The sequence below is a fragment of the Exophiala bonariae genome (assembly GCF_035927105.1).
Source record: "Exophiala bonariae strain CCFEE 5792 chromosome Unknown scaffold_20, whole genome shotgun sequence".
Taxonomy (NCBI): Eukaryota; Fungi; Ascomycota; class Eurotiomycetes; order Chaetothyriales; family Herpotrichiellaceae; genus Exophiala; species Exophiala bonariae.
Genome location: NW_027042495.1, coordinates 240,661 through 258,695, shown reverse-complemented (window position 1 = coordinate 258,695; position 18,035 = coordinate 240,661). Strand labels below are relative to the sequence as shown.

The 18,035-nt window shown below is 52.4% G+C and overlaps 7 protein-coding genes across 7 annotated transcripts; 3 read left to right on the top strand and 4 right to left on the bottom strand.

Annotated features, from left to right (window-relative positions):
* Positions 1-21: 21 nt before the first annotated feature.
* LTR84_005387 (uncharacterized protein) lies at positions 22-2,107 on the bottom strand (the record flags this gene model as incomplete). The annotated part of the gene is made up of 2 exons (XM_064848956.1): positions 22-528; positions 587-2,107. 2 exons carry the CDS (start codon positions 2,105-2,107, stop codon positions 22-24), a joined length of 2,028 nt encoding a protein of 675 aa, XP_064704170.1.
* A 2,597-nt stretch (positions 2,108-4,704) lies between these two features.
* Positions 4,705-6,507, bottom strand: LTR84_005386 (uncharacterized protein; the record flags this gene model as incomplete). Its single annotated transcript, XM_064848955.1, has 1 exon — positions 4,705-6,507. One exon carries the CDS (start codon positions 6,505-6,507, stop codon positions 4,705-4,707), a length of 1,803 nt encoding a protein of 600 aa, XP_064704169.1.
* Positions 6,508-7,760: 1,253 nt separating this feature from the next.
* Positions 7,761-8,936, top strand: LTR84_005385 (uncharacterized protein; the record flags this gene model as incomplete). The annotated part of the gene is made up of 1 exon (XM_064848954.1): positions 7,761-8,936. The coding sequence occupies one exon, from the start codon at positions 7,761-7,763 to the stop codon at positions 8,934-8,936; it is 1,176 nt and encodes a 391-aa protein (XP_064704168.1).
* A 749-nt stretch (positions 8,937-9,685) lies between these two features.
* LTR84_005384 (uncharacterized protein) lies at positions 9,686-11,846 on the bottom strand (the record flags this gene model as incomplete). The annotated part of the gene is made up of 2 exons (XM_064848953.1): positions 9,686-10,762; positions 10,809-11,846. 2 exons carry the CDS (start codon positions 11,844-11,846, stop codon positions 9,686-9,688), a joined length of 2,115 nt encoding a protein of 704 aa, XP_064704167.1.
* An 852-nt stretch (positions 11,847-12,698) lies between these two features.
* Positions 12,699-13,721, top strand: RPN11 (multicatalytic endopeptidase; the record flags this gene model as incomplete). The annotated part of the gene is made up of 1 exon (XM_064848952.1): positions 12,699-13,721. One exon carries the CDS (start codon positions 12,699-12,701, stop codon positions 13,719-13,721), a length of 1,023 nt encoding a protein of 340 aa, XP_064704166.1.
* Positions 13,722-14,197: 476 nt separating this feature from the next.
* Positions 14,198-14,995, bottom strand: LTR84_005382 (uncharacterized protein; the record flags this gene model as incomplete). The annotated part of the gene is made up of 1 exon (XM_064848951.1): positions 14,198-14,995. One exon carries the CDS (start codon positions 14,993-14,995, stop codon positions 14,198-14,200), a length of 798 nt encoding a protein of 265 aa, XP_064704165.1.
* A 624-nt stretch (positions 14,996-15,619) lies between these two features.
* On the top strand, positions 15,620-17,375 carry LTR84_005381 (uncharacterized protein; the record flags this gene model as incomplete). Its single annotated transcript, XM_064848950.1, has 2 exons — positions 15,620-16,714; positions 16,764-17,375. The coding sequence occupies 2 exons, from the start codon at positions 15,620-15,622 to the stop codon at positions 17,373-17,375; spliced, it is 1,707 nt and encodes a 568-aa protein (XP_064704164.1).
* Between the last annotated feature and the right edge of the window lie 660 nt (positions 17,376-18,035).

The following is an 18,035-nucleotide window of genomic DNA, read 5'->3' as shown; positions in this document are numbered from 1 at the left end:
CCTTCCGAGGAAGCATTTTCCTCATGTCGCTGATGCAAAATCCAAGCTGTGGACTTTGGCGGCCGTCAAACTTGGTGATTCCACTCGTACACCGGGGTTGGGTTTGATGTCGGCCAGGGTAGGGTCTTCTACCATGGGAGGCATACCGTCTGTCGTGAGGAGTGGACTTCCGGGGACGGCATCGAGCGGTGCCTCGTGGAGCGCTGGCTTCTTGCTGACTGCCATCTTGCCTGCCTTTTTCCTCTCGAGTGCGGCCTTCATCCACTCTGCAACTTCCTTATCAGCTGTATCTGGAGCTGACCCGTTTGTGAATACGGATTCGATGCCCGCTTCAGCAGCCTGTTCGGCTTCGTCGTCTTCGGAAATCGTGGGTGGTTTCATAAGTGGCGCGAGCCAGCCATGCCGGAGAAGCATGGTATAGGTCGGACGAAGACGAGGGATCTTGTTAAGACAGCCTCGCACGAAATCGATTGCGACTTCTGAAAATTGATCGGCTGGCAGATCGGGGGGTTCTCCATCAACAATTGCCTAGGCACATCAAATTAGTTTCCTGCATTCTCCCATCGACTGTAGGGACAAAACTCACACTCAGTTGGCTGAAAATGTTATCATATGTTTCCGGGGGGTAAGGATATCTGCCAAGTGCGCATTCAATGATGGTGAGGCCGAGCGACCAAATGTCAGATTGGACACTATAGGATCCACCGGCGGAACCAGCTTGAGCCATTCCACCACCAGATATCCGTTCAGGTGCCATGTAACTCTGGCAACCAATATTGGTCTTTGCTATCGATGCCACCAGGTTACCACTGACACCAAAATCGCAGATCTTGACCTGACCTCGCGAATTGACCAATATGTTGGTGGGTTTGACATCTCGATGAATGATGTTGTGGTCGTCCTTCAATGATTTCAATCCCATGACCGTAGACAAAGTTATCTTTCGGAGAACACCTTCCGGGACACCATCACCATACAACTTGTCTATCGATCCGCCATCCATGTATTCAATACAGATGTAGACCGATCCTTCCTGGAAAAAGGCTCCATAGAAGTCAATGATAAAGGGAGACACACAGCGATGTAGAATGTCCAATTCCATTATGATTTGAGCAAATTTGGAATCGTCGAGTTCCAGTCGGATTTCCTTCATGGCCATGACGAGGCCACTGGTTCCGCCTGTAGCGGGTGATTGCGATTCGCCCTCCTCATCGTCTTTGGGAATGGAGGCCGAAGACTGGCGTGGCATATTTCCTCGGAGACCCAAGCCGGGTCTTCTCATCTTTGGACGGGCGTGTCGGACTTGGAAGACGGTGCCGTAATTTCCCTTTCCGAGTTCAGCGATCGTATCAACCTCGTCCAAAGATATCGAAAATGTGCTGCCACCCTCGAAGTCGATACCGCTTCCATGAATGACAGCCTTGTTTGCGAAATTCAACGTGCCCTTTTGTGTATCTATGATGCTGGAGAATTTACTGAATTGAGATCCAGTGTCCTGCTTGTCGGCCTCCTGACCAGCAGGTAGAGGTTTCTGGGCGTCGGAAAGCTTCATGCCACCAGGCTTCAGGCCACGCTTCGCAGCTAGTCCACCCATGGGACCTCGCGGGTTCATTGCCTGGGGGGTCCCACTCCTGGGTGAAGCAAAGCTAGGAGCATTGGGTCGATTCAGGGTCGGCGGTAGGCGAAGAGGGTTGGTGGAAGGTATTGGTGAAGCTGGAGTTGCTCCCGGGATCGGGCTAGGTGCAAATGCTCCAGTTGGTGGATTTTGGGCACCGGGAAAGCCGGATCGAGCACCTCCTGCACTGGGAGCACCTTGTCTCGAGAGTGAAAAAGCCTTCATCTTTGCTTGGATGTCTGAATTCAGACCACTGGCACGAGAGGGTAATGGGCCAGGTCTTCTGGCGGCCTGCGTTGGGCCAAGAGGGGCAGAGGAGGGGTTGATGGCAAAGGCCATACCGCCGCCTTGACTGCTCAACGATGGAGGTCGGGGGGCTTGTGAGGAAGGCGATGTTTGTGTAGGGGATGTCGTTGGCAGTTCTGGAGATATTTCATCAGGACTTCTGGAGAGCTCCGGAGAGGGGATTTGTTCGGGTTGAGGTTCTGTCATGGTGACTAAGGGTGTTTCTGAAATTGGTTGTGCGGTTCTTGATGGTGGGTGCGCAAAAGCGCATTGATGGAGTGCAATTCTCAGATTTCAACACATGCGGTCTTGTGCAAGCCGGAGTGTTGCGAGTGCGATGTATGCTTGTCGCACTATGAGGGTTCCGATAGAAGAAGAGCTATAGAGCAGAGTTGTGATAAGAAGAAGAGATGGTGGGAAACAATAATGAGGGATAGGGTCCCATGGACGGGGGACGACGGGCAAAAGCTGCTGAGCAAGCAGCCGGAAGTAGGTGGGCCGAAGAGGATGTTGGGAGATTTAACGAGAAGGGAGGTTGAGGGTTATAGATGATATTGCAATCATTGAAATAGCCCAGGGATGGAAGTAAGATGGTCTAAGGGAAGAACTTCTCGAGCAGTTAAAGAAGTGGCCTCAGCCCAAGATTTGATATTTGATGATTTGGGTGGAGGGGGAGGAAGAAGTGCAGTGACGGACCCAGTGGTGGTGCAAAAGAGGTACGAAGACGTGCCCTAAAAGGGTGCTTGGACTGTCGATCAGTGTACCTTGGACACGCCCATTCTGATTATTTACTGACCCCCCACCAAGCAACCAGAGCCTAGAGGGTGGCCAGTGCGAGAATCGGGCCTCACGTAGGGGTGTCAGTGTGGCTTGATGATGATTGAGGCGTAGCAAACGGTGGGCTTGCAGTAGGCATGAGTCCACCATCTGCATTGACCTGGGTCCTACCAACTCCAGTCCTCCATATCTTCGGCTATGACGCTTGTCTCTGAATGACTGTCGACTGATATAGAGAGATCGACAAGGGCTACAACGACTATGGAGATCCAATCGGTATGGATAATTGATTAGAGACGGTCCTTGACCACGATCACCTCTCATTCATGCCTCGTGTTTTCTGCCTCACGGCGATGTGGTTCCCAACTCCGGACTCCATCAGTGCACCTCTCGAGAAGGGGAAAATACTTTTCACAGGCACTTACAGGAACTTGTACGAATAACATGGCATTGCGAGATTCCCATCGGGCACCCACGGTCCACGGGACTGGTTCCTCCCTGGCATGTGGAGTCCCTTCGAGAAAGCTCTTGGCCGCCTAGAGTTAGTGCCCCCAGTCTCTCGGGATGGTACCCATTGGGCAGCGTGGGAGCGCCTTCGACACCCCTGTGCGAGGGCCTGAAGCCCAAAGTCACCTTTCAGATTTAGGTGTCGTTCAAGTTGGTTGTCTCCAAGACTCCTCGGGCTCAGGGCAGCCGTAAGCGAGCCCATACAACCCGTCACCACCGCCCACGAAACACGTCATTGTGCCTATGACGCAGCATCAACACCGGCTACGTAGGAGGCTTCTTTTGCATCATTCTCTTCCAGATTCCTGCCCTGCGTGCCCACTGCCCGGGTTTTGCTTCAGTCCACCAGATCACTCTCGTGGATCTACGAATAAACGTCTTTGCTGTCCCAGACGCAGTTCTTTAGTCTCGTGACTAATGCAGAGCAACCCCGTCCTGCATTTCAAAGACCCTTTCGGGACGCAGGCTCACCGTCGCCTATTATCTTCAACTCGAGCCCTGCGCCGCCGTCCCTGGCTACGACTTGGTTAATTTCGGCCCAAGACGCAAGACTTAGACCAAAGATAGTATTTTCATTACTCTGCAGTGGTAGTTCACCTCCTGGTGACTTCGGCTGGCCAACTTTTCCACTGTCTCAGCTCCCAAGACTTCCATATTAAGTATCATGAATTTTCGTGCTTACTCGTCTAAACGCCATTCTCGAAGGCGGTTGGTTCGGGCACCTGAGGTTGTCTTGCTTCCAGGCGTTATTAGGGTTCAACGGGTTTCTCCTGGGCTGATATCGGATACCTACCTAGGTAGTATATGTCCTGATGCCATGGAATCAAGGAACTGTGCTCGGCATTGCGGCTGACGCCAGTCACCAGTGGTCGAGCAGGGTGACATCGTTAGGAATCTTGTTAGGCTTTCGCTTTGAATACAGAATGCTCGTGGGCGACGTTTCAACTTTGCATCATGTCTGCTAAGCATATACGAGATCGGTGGTCACGCAGTTATCTCATCGACTGACCACGTTCTTGGTCTTCGTAGCTGTGCAGAAGTCGTAGTGTCACGATGCTGTTTTTCCGAGGCATCTCCCTCGGGCTTCCTGCCTGCCACTGCTCTATAGAAGCAGGATCAGGAAATCAACGAGAACGCTCCGTGGGACGAACCCGAGGGACCAGAGCCAAGTGCCGAATGAATAGAAGAGCAAGTACTCTGGCAGGCTCTCACAGTGTAGGTCCCGTATCCTATGAATACAACCGACTTCAACGTCAGCCTTATCCTGTCTGATTGGCTTAATGTGGGCACCTCGAACCTGGGACAGAACTACTGTGAACTATTATAGAGTCGATTGGAAGACATAAAACTCGGTTTTCCGTGTACCGTTTCATTTCTGAAGACTAAGGATATCTGTACAACATAAAACACTACCAATTCAGCCGCTGGTTTCTACCGATACGGTCAAAAAATGGGATACTCCCAACCGGACGCCATTTGCTATTTTTGTGCAAGCCTACGTCACGAATCAAATACTCTCTTTACAGTTTTGTCCATTCTACCGTTTCCAACGCCAACATGACCAGAAGTAAGGTCGACGGGAGAATCCAAACGACATAGCTTTGGAACAAGATCCGACTCATCAGTCCTGGGAAGACGTTGTTCTGTGCCGAAATCTGGGTCAGTTGCAATGCGCTTGGCGCTCCGGACAGTAGGAAGCAGACAATGATGAAGATCTTGTCTTCCAGAATGGATATCGAAAGATACTTGGCGAGAAGGGCAATGAATGGAGCCATGACGATGGTAGGGAAAAGCATCCGAGCAACGAGAGATGCAATCAGAAGTTTCTTTTCCTCCTTCGGGTCTGTCGTAGCAGCAGCCGGATCGCGTGGAATAGTGTTCCTGGCCAAGTTTCCACCAAGAACAACCAGAATGAGAGGAACTGCGACACCACCACTTTGTTCCACTGCACGCGTGACAGAGTTGCGGAGAAATGTTCCCTGGTCGAAGAACAGGTGTTGAAGTTTGGGAACACTGGCGACTGTGACGGCCACAAGCATCGCCCACAGAGGCGGGTTCATGAACTCAGCGAGGCCATGGAAGAATGCCCGTATTTTGGCTGAAATCGTGGATAGGCCTTTCTGTACGACCTTGGGAAGTAACTGGAAGGCCTTGTTCGACGTCGAGCTGAAGAAATGGCCTAGTCTCAAAAAGAATCTTCTGATTCCGTTCCTCGCCTTGTTAATATAAGCTTCGACGCCACCACATTCCTCATCATACTTTCGATTCTCGGGGTCTCTCAACCATTTGTGAATGTCGATGTGAGCGTGGGGAGCGACCATGCCATTAGTGGGAGTTGCCATGGCATCAGGCGTCGTTGCATAACCGTTGAGATTTTGATGCGACGAATTTCTGGAAGTGCCAGCCGATGGGTTGATTGGAGTGCGAGGGGTTTTGAACCCATCAGACTTTGACATGGTGGGTGATTCGGTCCCAACTCTAGTGGCATCTTCTTCAAAATCGTCACTGGAATAAGGACCGTCATAGCTGGGACTGAGTAGTCTTCGTTGTTCATGATCGCTGTCGACGCTATCGCGATATTCTCCACGCCCTCGTTCTGCAGCATCCGGCTGCTTCGTGCCACCTTCTTCAATTGTGTATGTCTCAGGCGGTGCCAGCAGGACGTTGTAACCCCAGCTCCAACGAAGTAATTGTCCAAGCTGTTGGAACACAAGCAGATAGAGAATACCTCGAGCCGCAACATCGTTGTCATTGTCATGTGGGATTTTATCCCAATGCAAGCCCTTCAAGGTCTTTGATAATGCCAGGACGAGGGAGATGGGCAGGGAGTTGGAATTGCCGAAGACACCCATAGCAATGACGAAATTTGTTTGCCTCTTGCGGAATCCCATGGTCTTTGAGATGATCCAGGCGCAGATGTACGAGACGATGGTCTGAACAACAAAGATGACGGGAATGATTGCGAGATCGGCCAGCTTCTCTGCCGTCAGCTGAGAGGCAAGTTTGGTGAAGATAAGGCATGGCGTGAAAAGGACGACGTTGAGGTTGGCAAGGAATTTCTGCGATTCCGCATCGAAAGCGCCCTGTCTCGCGACGATGTAACCCGGTAGACTGACACACACCACCTCCAACACGGCTTCAAACACGAGTAGGGTCAAGTGAAGGAAGTCTGGATGCGAGGAATGTCGACCGCCCGCAGACAGAACTTGGATCGCGCCATCGATGTGGCCATTGAGAGATTGCTGATCTCGACTGGCCAAGGTACCAAGCAGCTGGCGGGTTGCAAAAGATGTCGGACTTGTGATATAGTCGGACAGAGGCATCGCAAGGTCGTACCGTAAGTGATCGACCGCGGGAGCTGTAGAGAAGGAAGAGAACTGGACTTTTGCTTTTTGAAATGAAGAACACGCGAAGGGAGGCGCAGTCGTCGTGCGGCGATGAGTGACGTCTCAGGGTGTGGATCTGCAGCTTGACATGTCACCACCAAGTGGAGGCTATTGTTGCCCGCCTCGGCGTGTCAGAGGTCTGGCGTCAATAGGTAGACAGGACAAGATTACACAGGCTTTGAGTAAGAAATGAAAGAAGTTGTCGAATTAATAGGGTTCGAAGAAGAGAGGGTGGCGAGCAGTGTCGCCCGAAGCTGAACAACTGGAGGGATAAGAAAAGTGAGCACCACCGACGCGACTAAAATGGCAGAAGGAAAGACGGGCAGCAAAAAGCTGGATGGGAAATCTCACATGGCCCACACCTGAGTCGTCAAGCAAGCTCTGAATGGCAACATGGACAACGTGTGGATGGATTTGATGGAAGAGCTGCCAGAAAGATAACAAGATTGGAAGCACGCAGGCAACCGATTGGGGAGAAGCAGCCCAGAAGCGCCCCCGCCAAGGCGGATATTTAGGCTTCTCTTCCACTACAAGCTGCTTAAACATTGTCCATTGTCCCTCCACTTCCGGCGCTGTCGGTCTCGGTGACCTGATTCCTTAGGCTCTGTAGGCTCGCCTGGAGCCTGGAGCATGAGATTCAGGGCGAGCAATAAAGGAGGTAGCTAAATGACTCTGCGGTGGCACGATTCAGTCTCGATCCCCGAGCAGTTCTACAGATTCATTGTTGCGTTATCTCAAACTTGAACAGCATGTGGTCAGGAATTGATAACAAGAGATCTCCCCCTATCCACAAGAGAAAGCTTAAAGAGAATAATAAACTACTGATGCCTAGGCCTCTCGCATACGAGAACTGCCCAAAGCAAAGCAAATTCCTTTGCATACCAAATGATGCCTGACCAAATCCAAAAGTTTGCAAATGTGAGTCTATCTTGATGGGGACATTCATTCAAATGTCGTTCATCTCGACATACAGCACGTGATGGAGCGTAGCACGGTTCGTACATCAAGCCACTACTGAGTGGCTCACTGAATCCATGCGTGTCCCTGTGGGGAGCGGGGAGGGATATTTCTGACTGAACCTCGTATTGGGTCCCCAGGTGGTCTGCCCTATGGTGAAGACGCCGTCGTCCACAGCAGATGAGAGTCGTAGCTAGGGACTATCCCATCCTGACCAAAGAAACAAGCCCAGCATGCGTGCCCTTCATCTCCCTGGCGTGCCAGATGGCAGCACGCCGCCATTTCGATTTCCCGATAGTCCACCCAAACCAGCGGACCTGGACTACACGACAGCAGACTTCCCAGAGCCTAGACCACCGCCATCACCAAAAGCAACCACTCCAAGCTATCTCCTCCGGGTGCTCACCACGGCTCTGACACGAGGCGAGTTGACCTGGGCGGAGATCCTTGAACCGTCCCGATTCCATGCATACGGTTCCGCCATTCCCGGCCACGACGTCGTCGGCATCGTCGAAAAGGTATTTCGAGTAGAGGGCAACGAAACCGAAGCTTCTCCTCCAAAGTATTTTCCGGGAGACAAAGTATGGGCCCTCCTAGACTTCGACCGCGACGGCGCTGCCGCAACGTATACGATCGCGCTGGAGCATGAGCTCAGCCTCGTGCCGGCCATCCCACCGCACATCACCAACATCAGCCCATCGCAATGGAACGCCGTGCTCGCCACCATTCCGCTCTCGGGTCTGACTGGCTACCAGGCCCTCTTCTCGCACGGCCACCTCCCGCCATCATCCCTCTCCACTCCCGATCCCCGACCATCCCCCCAACCACGCGTCCTGATAACCGGGGCATCCGGCAGCGTCGGGGCACCGACGCTCCAACTCGCCAAAGCGGCAGGCTTCCACGTCACAGCCGTGTGCAGCAGCACGTCCCTCCCATTCGTGACAGACACCCTCCACGCCGACGCCGTCATCGATTACACATCCGAGTCCTTCACTAGCATCCCCGACGCATTCGCATCTCGCGCCCTCGCGCCCGTCAACCTGGTGATCGATTGTACGGGCTCCGCCCTGCTCCAGCCGATCCTCTCCTCGCCCGCGAGCATGCTGGTCCGCAACGCCGGGCGGATCGTCACGGTCGTCGCGCCCCTCGCCGTCATCGCGGGGAGTGAGACGCAAGCGGCGGCGAATCAGGCCGCGCTGGACGAGGCGGGCGTGGCGGCCGACTTCTTCATCGTGAAGCCTGACGGTGTCGAGTTGCGGGTTCTGGGGAGGTTGGTGGAGGAGGGCCGCTTGAGGGGTCTTGTCGATGAGGTGTTTGCGTTGGAAGACGGGAGGGATGCGATGCAGGTCGTCGAGAGTCGGGGTCGGAGGGGTGGTGGGAAGGTTGTGTTGAGGGTCGCGGAGGAATAGCTTCTTACTTATTCATGGGCCGTGGAGGATTTCGGGGGATGTTGTGCTAACTGGAGTGGGTGGAGGTCGTAGTCTAATTGACGGTTGATGACCGTACGACTTTTACCACCTGTGGCTTCGGGTGAGTGCCTCTCGTCGACAGGCTGTAAGTGGTATACACAAATAAGCACACCAAGAACGGTCTATTTCTGTCTGGAACTCGTCGTCTTGGATTGACTGTATCATATGGAAGATAAAGGATTCCATGGCGTCTGATCCAGGGACTGGCTTAGAAGCGTCTTCGCAACTCATAACGAGGTGTCGCAAGGCGTTTTTGGACTGAAAGAAAAGCCGAGAAAGATGAAATAAAATTGTGGTCTCCCTGCTTGAAGAGAGCAGCTTTCAAGTGCCTAGATACCAATGCATTTGAATTCTTGATACGCGCGTGCGGCCATCTCGCAGCGGCTTTTAGATAAATGCAAAAAAGGTGGTCGACTAAATAATGACCACCGAGTAAGTTGGTTTTTCCCAGGTCGTCATCAACTCCACCGATCCTCCATTAACACCACGCAAAGTTCTGATTGCTATACCTCCATGCGCCATGCGGGCAGGAAACGCTTCCATCCAGGTCACTCCAGAACCGAGCTGATGCCTCATGATCATTCATTGTCATTAAACGAATTGTCTGACACCATATTGACGGCCACCTAATATTGGTATGGCGGAGCTGAAGTAAATCTCCAGCTTCGATCAAGGGGTTTTGAGAGTCCCTAATCCTTGGCCTCATTCACGACAATGCTGCCACTGCCTTCCTCTGCTTCTTCCGCTTTGGCTGCTTGTTCCGTTCTGGCTTCACCTTCCGCGTTGGCAACTTCTCGCTCGATCCGACCCTCTTCCGCTGCTTGTGCTTTGGCAATGTCGTCATTGGTATCCTCTGGCTCGGGTTTGATGACGGCTTCGGGCTCAGGTTCAACTTCGCCCACGGGTTCAACGGGAGCTGCCGCAGCTGCAGGGACCGCTGCGACATCGGGGGTAGGCTCCCTTGCGGGTTCAGTGACCTCTGTTGTAACAGGTGGTGCTGTAAGTGAGATGGTGCTTGCCGGAGGAGGTGCCTGTTCCTCAGCAGGTGCGGGATCTTGTTGGGGAGATTGAGGAGGAGAGTCTGGCGGCGTTCTCTGCTGTTGTACTGTTATTGTCGACTCTTCTTCAGGTGGCGCAACGTGGTTGGTGGCTGAAGCATCATCCCCATTGACGTCCGCATCCTCCATCTCGACATCACCATCTTCGGCAGATGGAATGTGAGCTGGGGATTGCGCGGTTGAGATGACAGTGGAGCCGTTGATGACTCCATCGGTAGCACTTGGGCTTGCCATTGGTTGCTCAACCGAGTCAATGTTCATTTCGTCTGCATCATCCGGTACGCTCGAGCCTTGCATTGGGGTACCAACTGCGCTGCCAGTCTCGACACCTGAATCGTTCGCAGCAACATCCATGATGTTACGAAAGTTGGCCTGTATATTGCGTCGTCTGCGTGTCGATTGCTCATCGGGATCTTCGTCCTCGCTATCAGAGTGTTCGCCATTCTTCTGCACGTACTTGTCAGATCTGCGCTGGGTGTGGCGCTTATCTGGGTGTTCATCCTCGTCCATGTCGTCGAGAGCGGCCTCGTCGTCGTCGTTGAGTCCCAAGGAGTCTCTTGGCACATCTGTCATCTGGACTGAGGGTGCGTGGGCAGTCCGCTTCATGTTCTCGAGTACTTGCTGGAGGATCTTTTCTAGATACTCTCTCGAGTTGGCGTTGTCCATGTTTGAGGGTCGAACATCCAGCTCGTAGTCGGGAGCGTAGTACTGGACCAGTCAGTCATCAAATTGTGAAAAGGAGTTGATTTCTTACCTCGTAGTAGTCATTGTAGGGCAGGTTGGCCGGCATGTTTTCACCAAGCAAACAACCCGTCTCAAAGGCCCAAGTCCTCGCCACGTTTCTCATCGTGTAGCCACCACCACCAAGGATGAGTGTGGGTAGATTAAAAGATTTGACGAATCGGACACAGTTGGCGTGGCCTTTCATGCTGAGGTTGAAACAACCTAAACGATCACCTGACAAACTGTCACCACCACACTGGAGAACAACAGCCGACGGTTGGTAATATTCCATGGTGGCTCGGATGACAGGTTCGAAGATGCCCTTGTATGAAGCATCGTCAATGCCATCGCGGAGAGGGAAATTGACCGCGTAGTACTTGCCGCCGCCAACACCGACATCCCGGAGCTCGCCAGTGCCAGGGAAATACTCTCCATATTTGTGGAACGAGGCAGTCATGACGCGGTCTGTGGTATAGAAAGCTTCCTCCACCCCGTCACCGTGATGGACATCGATGTCGATGTACAAAACTCTCTTGTGAAATCTGAGGAGTTCAATGATGCCGAGGACAATGTCATTGACGTAGCAGAAGCCCGAGGCTTCACTCTTTTTGGCGTGATGGAGACCGCCTGCCCAGTTGATGGCAATGTCAGCTTTTTGGCGGTTCAGTCTGGCGGCACCTTCCATAGAGCCTCCAGCACTGATGCCGCAGAATTCGAAGAGGCCGTCAAAGACTGGACAGTCGTCTCCGACGTTGTACTTCTGCTGCTCTTTTTGATAAGACTCCATATTGTCTGGAGTGACTTTTGCGAGAAAATCGATATACTCGTCGGTGTGGAATTGGGTCATTTCGTATTTGGAGGCGGGCTTTGCTCGATAGATCTCCATCTTTTTATAGAGGCCATAATTCATTACCAAGGAGTGAGCCAACCGTATTCTGTGAGGCTTCATGGGATGGCCAGAGACATAGGCATAGTTTCCGACATCTGAGTCATAGAAGTAGGCGACGCGTTTCTTGGAATCATCACCGTTGACACGGATCGAATCGACAGGTGCGAAAGAGTTGGACATGATGAGGAGAAGGCAGATCCTCTGCTGCGAAGGCTCTCGTTTGAGACTCTCACTGCCGGTTCAATTTCAGGATTGCTCTCCAGAGCAAGTCTAAGAAATGGGTGCGCAGGAGAGTGTTGACTCGAGGTCGTCGCGGAGAGGTTCACCGGAGAGGGAGGAGAGGGTGGTTTGAGAGATCGGAAGCAATTTTCTGTGTAAAACGAATTTATTTACCGGCAGACATGAAAGCTATGATACAAGGATATCGAAGGAGAATGCTCGCGAATGGTGTTCAGTTGATCATGAGGAGCGGTAAATGTGCGAGGGCAAGGAGAAACTGAAGGTGAAATTGAGAGATGAAATGCGAAAGAGGGATCTCCAACTTCTGGTAGAGGAACTTGAACCAGAACCTCATTTGGGTGGAGACTCTTTGGTGGGCACAGGACAGGCATTACTGGGGATCCATCCTATTGAGCGAAACGATGGATGGTGGATTCCATTCCACGTGGTCACGTGACCTAGGCGAACCTGCCTGTCCTGTCCGCCGCCGCAGGCCGCCAGGAACACGCACTGCAGGAAAGAGCAGTCCTCATCGGGAGCACTCCAACTGCAACTCCATCTGCACTGTATCTGAAGTACACACCCATCGTCAACATTTGGCCTTTTTGTCAGCCATTACACCACCAATCTTTTCTTTCCCACACTTATATCCTCTGGTTCAAGAATCTCCAAAGTCTCCTTTATCATCTACATCCGACTGCTTTATTGGGACCTTCTCACCTTTGCTTCAATCGGCGCAGCCACGCCACCCTCAACCTCCGTTCAATCCTCCTTCCTCCATTCTTCTACTTTCTCCTCTTCACAGCCAACACCATGGAGCGTTTCAATCGAATGCTGGCCGCCGCTCAGGGCATGGGCATGGGTCAAGGTGCTGCCGGCGGTGACACGAACTTGGTCGATAACTCCGAAACCGTCTACATTTCATCCCTCGCCTTGTTGAAAATGCTCCGACATGGGCGTGCCGGTGTACCGATGGAAGTCATGGGCTTGATGTTGGGAGAATTCGTGGACGACTTCACCGTGCGCGTGGTGGATGTCTTTGCCATGCCTCAGTCGGGAACCTCCGTCAGTGTCGAGTCCGTCGATCCAGTCTTCCAAACCAAAATGATGGATATGCTGAGACAGACTGGTCGCCCCGAGACCGTGGTTGGATGGTATCATTCTCATCCCGGCTTTGGCTGCTGGCTGTCCAGCGTCGATATCAACACACAACAGTCTTTCGAGCAATTGACTCCTCGCGCCGTCGCCGTAGTGGTCGACCCCATTCAATCCGTCAAAGGAAAAGTGGTCATCGATGCTTTCCGGTTGATCAATCCGCAGACGATGATGATGGGACAAGAACCTCGCCAAACGACATCCAATCTCGGTCATCTCAACAAACCATCCATACAAGCTCTCATCCACGGTCTGAATCGTCATTACTACAGCATCGGCATCCAATACCGCAAGACCGGCCTTGAGGAGAACATGTTGATGAACCTGCACAAAGAAGTCTGGACGGAAGGTCTCGAACTACCACACAGCTTTAGCAACGAACGCAAACGCAACGAAGAAGGATTGCAACAACTCGTCTCGCTCGCCGATGGCTATGAGCGGAGAGTGCGGGAAGAGAACGAGCTATCGCCGGAGCAGTTGAAGACGCGGTACGTGGGCAAAGTCGACCCGAAGAAACACATCGAAGACGTGGGTCAGCGGCTCATCGAAGACAACATCGTGGCTGTGTCAAGGCAGATGATCGACAAGGAAGCCAGTGTGGCGAAGAAGGCGCAACAGACCAACGGCAATGGGACCCATGCACTGCACAATGGCGACATGGATGTTGACGAGGAGTTGTGAGACAATATGTAAAGAAGAAAGGAGATCCCGAAGAACTTCTCATACCCCGGTGTAATTGTTCTGTAACTACGAAATAGGTACTCGGCCGGGGACTAGCCCTTCCCCCAATGGCTGAGGACACTGGACACGCGTGCATGCATGGCGTTGGGACTGATTCATCACAATCATATAGCTACACCAAAATGGCTAGAGTGAGACATTCGAGATGAGATAGATATCTACTTCTCGTTGAGATGAAATAAAATCAAAACTACCATCAAAGCGAACTTTGACACGAAACTGATGCATGCTCTTTGAGAGGATCTAAGATCGAAACGAGTAACCTCGATGGGTAGACATACACGGATTTATTCGGGAAAACGCAGAAGAATGTTTGCGAAGCTGGTGTTGCAATTTTGTGTTGCTGATTTATGTACCAAATCTTCCACCTAATCATCCGCTTCTACAATCGATCGATGAGGTAGGCATGGACTCCGTCATTGCCAAAAGACCATCTGTACACCGTCGGGGGTGGCGATCCGCTTGGTTTTGCCCATCAAGACCGTTTTGCCCTTGGCCTCTGCCTCGGCTCGAAGTCGAGTGACCAGTGGTCCCGTCGAGTCGATACTCGGGTTGCCATCCATGGTAATTAGCTGGATGTGTGGCATCACCCCCAGCACATCACGGAATAAATCACCGCAAAATCCAGTGTAGAAGTCTGGCGAGATGCGATATTTCTCAAACATCGGTCCGCTCGGATCCAGCGTCACGAACACTTTCAACGTCTGCACTGCAGTCAACCTTCCAAGACGTTTGGCCAGGAGTTTGCTGACTCGCCACGTCTTGGGTGGATTAGTCCAGCTGGATCCTACCGTCATCTCTAATTGCGTCACCATGGGCCGATAGACAGGCCGCAGTTCTGACACCAACGGATACGGCACGAAATCTTGGATAGGAAAGATCCTGAAGCTCTGCGAGCTGTAGAGAACGTAAGATGCCTCGAGATGAATTTTCTTGTCCACGGCCAAGATGGACGTACGGGACTTCTTCCTCCCGTCCAGTCCACGGTAGCCCACGCTTGTGAAGAGTACTAACGAATAAACGTCATTGCGGATTTCTGCAGGGAGGTCCATGAAAGGGAATGTTTTGACAGGAATAGTCGAGACGACCTCGGAGGCGACATTGACAGCAGGCGGCGATGTGACCAGACTGCTTTTCAGTGCCTTTTTTGACTTCTTGCGATCTTGTGGAATGGGGAAAGCGTTGACGAGGCCATCTCGCCACGACGGCGGCATCGGGGCCTCAAAATAGTGGGAAGAATGATCGACGCGCGTAAAAGACGATCAGGGATCTGGTTTTACACACTCATCGTGGAAATCGAGGAGGGGAGGTGATTGTCTCGTTCTTACGGGGCGACTTGAAGATCATGGGCTTGCCTCTCCTGCGCTCTTGAGGAGAACGATAAGATTCAGTCTGCCCAGCTAATACAACTCTTCGAACATATGGGTCTGTGGACGGCGAGTCAAATTATTCTGGGGGATTCAACTTTCTTTGTTGGAGAAAAGAGAAGAAGAAGGAAGAGAGGAGGAGAAAGGCGGCAAAGAAGGTCATGCATGAGGAGAGTTTCTCCGCTCGGGCTCTTTCCCGCCAAGCCGGCAAAGATTTTTGAGGAAGGAGCGCTCCCTTCCGGGTAAGTTCCCTCAATCGCTAGTTAATGGTTAACGACGTTGGATAGTGACCTTAGCGTGGATTCGAAGCGTGACCAGATTCTCCAACTTGCATTCACGGGCTCATCAGCACCTTTTTTCCAAAGACCATTGAAGACCACTGCACGCCGCCGCGACCAGCGCCACCTTTAGCATTCCGAAATCTCAGGACATCTCCCATCGCACTTTGTGAATGGGCATGCTGATTTCACAATGCTAAGACGGGCTGCTCTACCTCTCCTGAAGCCGCGACAATTTCAATCTGCAGTCGTCCGGCAATCACTTCCCCAACTTCAACTGCGCTCCTATAGCCGGCATCCCAACCCTTCACAAGGCTACCAAGTTCCCTCGTCCTCCGAAAAGCCATCCCCAAAAGCCAAAGCCTCTCTTCGCGACGTCCCATCGCCGTCCACGAATTTCACACCTCGCAAAGAGGACCAGCCCCAACCCGAAGAGACAACTTTTGGCCAAGATCCAGCGCGTGACCTCGATGATGTCTCCGAGTCGGTCAACCAGGCCGGTCAACGATCGGTCAGAGAAGACGATAAACAATCAGTGAATCCCGAGGTCGAAGAAGTAGCTGAAGAGCCGCAGCAGCCCCTGCCGGACCTCACACGCGGCATTCCGTCGACATTGGATGCCGAACTGAATCAAGCACTGAGGGCCAAGCAGAAAGCATCTTCATCCTCATCCAGTCTCAACATCACTGAAGAGCCTTCGGAAGAGGTACCCTCCCCGGGTGGTCAACGACCAGGCGATGACATACCCCGAACCGAATACATCTCATCGAGTGATCGAAAGAAGAATGCTGTTTTTAGGTATATGTACATCGTCCTCGGTCTCGGTGCCATTGGCTATTCCGTCTACCTGGGCCGAAACTGGGATACACCGGAGGAAGAAAAGGCTCACGAAGACGCACCTTCCGGTTGGGGCTTTGGCTTGTTCTTCAACAGAGTCAGGGCACGCCTCGGATCGACCATGAGCTACTATCGCGATCCTGTGACGAGAAAACTTCTACCTGACGAGGATCCGGACCCAAATCTGCGGTACCCCTTCACTCTCGTGGTCAGTCTCGAAGATATGCTCATCCACTCGGAGTGGACCCGTGAAAAGGGATGGAGGGTGGCGAAACGACCCGGTGTCGATTATTTCCTCCGTTACCTGGGAAGCTACTACGAGATCGTGCTCTTCACCAGCCAGCCAATGGCTATGACAGACCAGATTCTCCGCAAACTTGACCCCTATTCCACCATTCGATGGCCGTTGTTCCGTGAGGCTACACTCTACAAGGACGGCGGTTATGTCAAGGTAGGCAACGTTTCCGGCAATATTGCATGACGAGGCTAACAAGCTCTAGGATCTGTCGTATCTAAACCGAGATCTCAAGAAGGTCCTCATCATGGACACCGATCCACATCACGTCAAGCACCAGCCAGAGAACGCGATCCTGCTTCCCAAATGGACTGGCGATCCAAATGACCAGACGCTCATCCAGATGATCCCATTCCTGGAATATGTTGCGACCATGGGGTTCGACGACGCACGAGAGGTGTTGAAATCGTTTGAGGGCAAGTATATCCCGGCAGAATTTGCCAAGAGGGAGAAGCTCCTCCGAGAAAAGTTTGAAGCCGCGCAGGCAGAGAAGAGAAAGAAGCCCAAGAAGAGCATCGGGGGCATCGGCGCCATGCTGGGCCTCTCGAAACCACCTGCCGATGCCGCTGAAGACGGTTCCCTGGAAGGCAAGATGGTCTGGGATCGCATTCGAGAACAAGGTCAAAAGAACTATATGGAGTTTGAGAGGAAGATCAAGGAGGAAGGCGAGAAATGGCTGGCTGAGCGTGAGGCCGAGGAAAAGAGGATGCAAGAAGAAGCCATGAAGAGCGCCATGGGTGGGTGGTTTGGCTCATTTGTAGGAGGTGGCAAGAAGGCTACTGAAGATCCTCCAGCTGTCGAGGAGAAGCAATCGTGAAAGGCGATGTAGAATAATGTTGAGTGTATCATACGATTGGACTGGCCACGACCCACGGGCTGTATACATACCTAGGTAGCCTGGTTGCAGGCGGCACTGACGGGACGATCGAGAAATAATCTCCCTTCATGTAACAACGGACGGATCACAGTCTCTATTTGCCGATTTGCAGCCTGGTCAGGGGAGGTGACTTGGGTCAATCTGCGGACGAGCAATGTTCGATTGTTCTCCAGCGTCTTGTCGATCTGCACGGCCGCCTGTCGAGACTCGAGAGGTGAAACAGTCGTGGTAGAAAGGGTCGGTGAAATGTTGCATCTACTCGAGAATATGAAGTACATTGTGTTTGATGTCAGCGGAATGGATTCTCGTTAGATCTAACCCCCACAGGTGATGGAACTTTATGGTCTGACACCCAGTGATTACAGGCGGCTTGTGCCTGGTCAGACTGTGCGAATTGGTGGGAATTTAAGCCTCTTGACGAGCTTGTCAAGTGATGGACCTCGGGCTGTTCTAAGAAAAGAACCGTCAACATGCTGGGGGCGAGAATGGCTAATCCACGACCCCAGGCTAAGGTGCCTAGCTTCACTCCAGCGGCCGATTCTGGTGATAATCGTCCCGGGCCTTGGGGGGAGACTTTCGGGCAAACCTTAGGGCACGTTA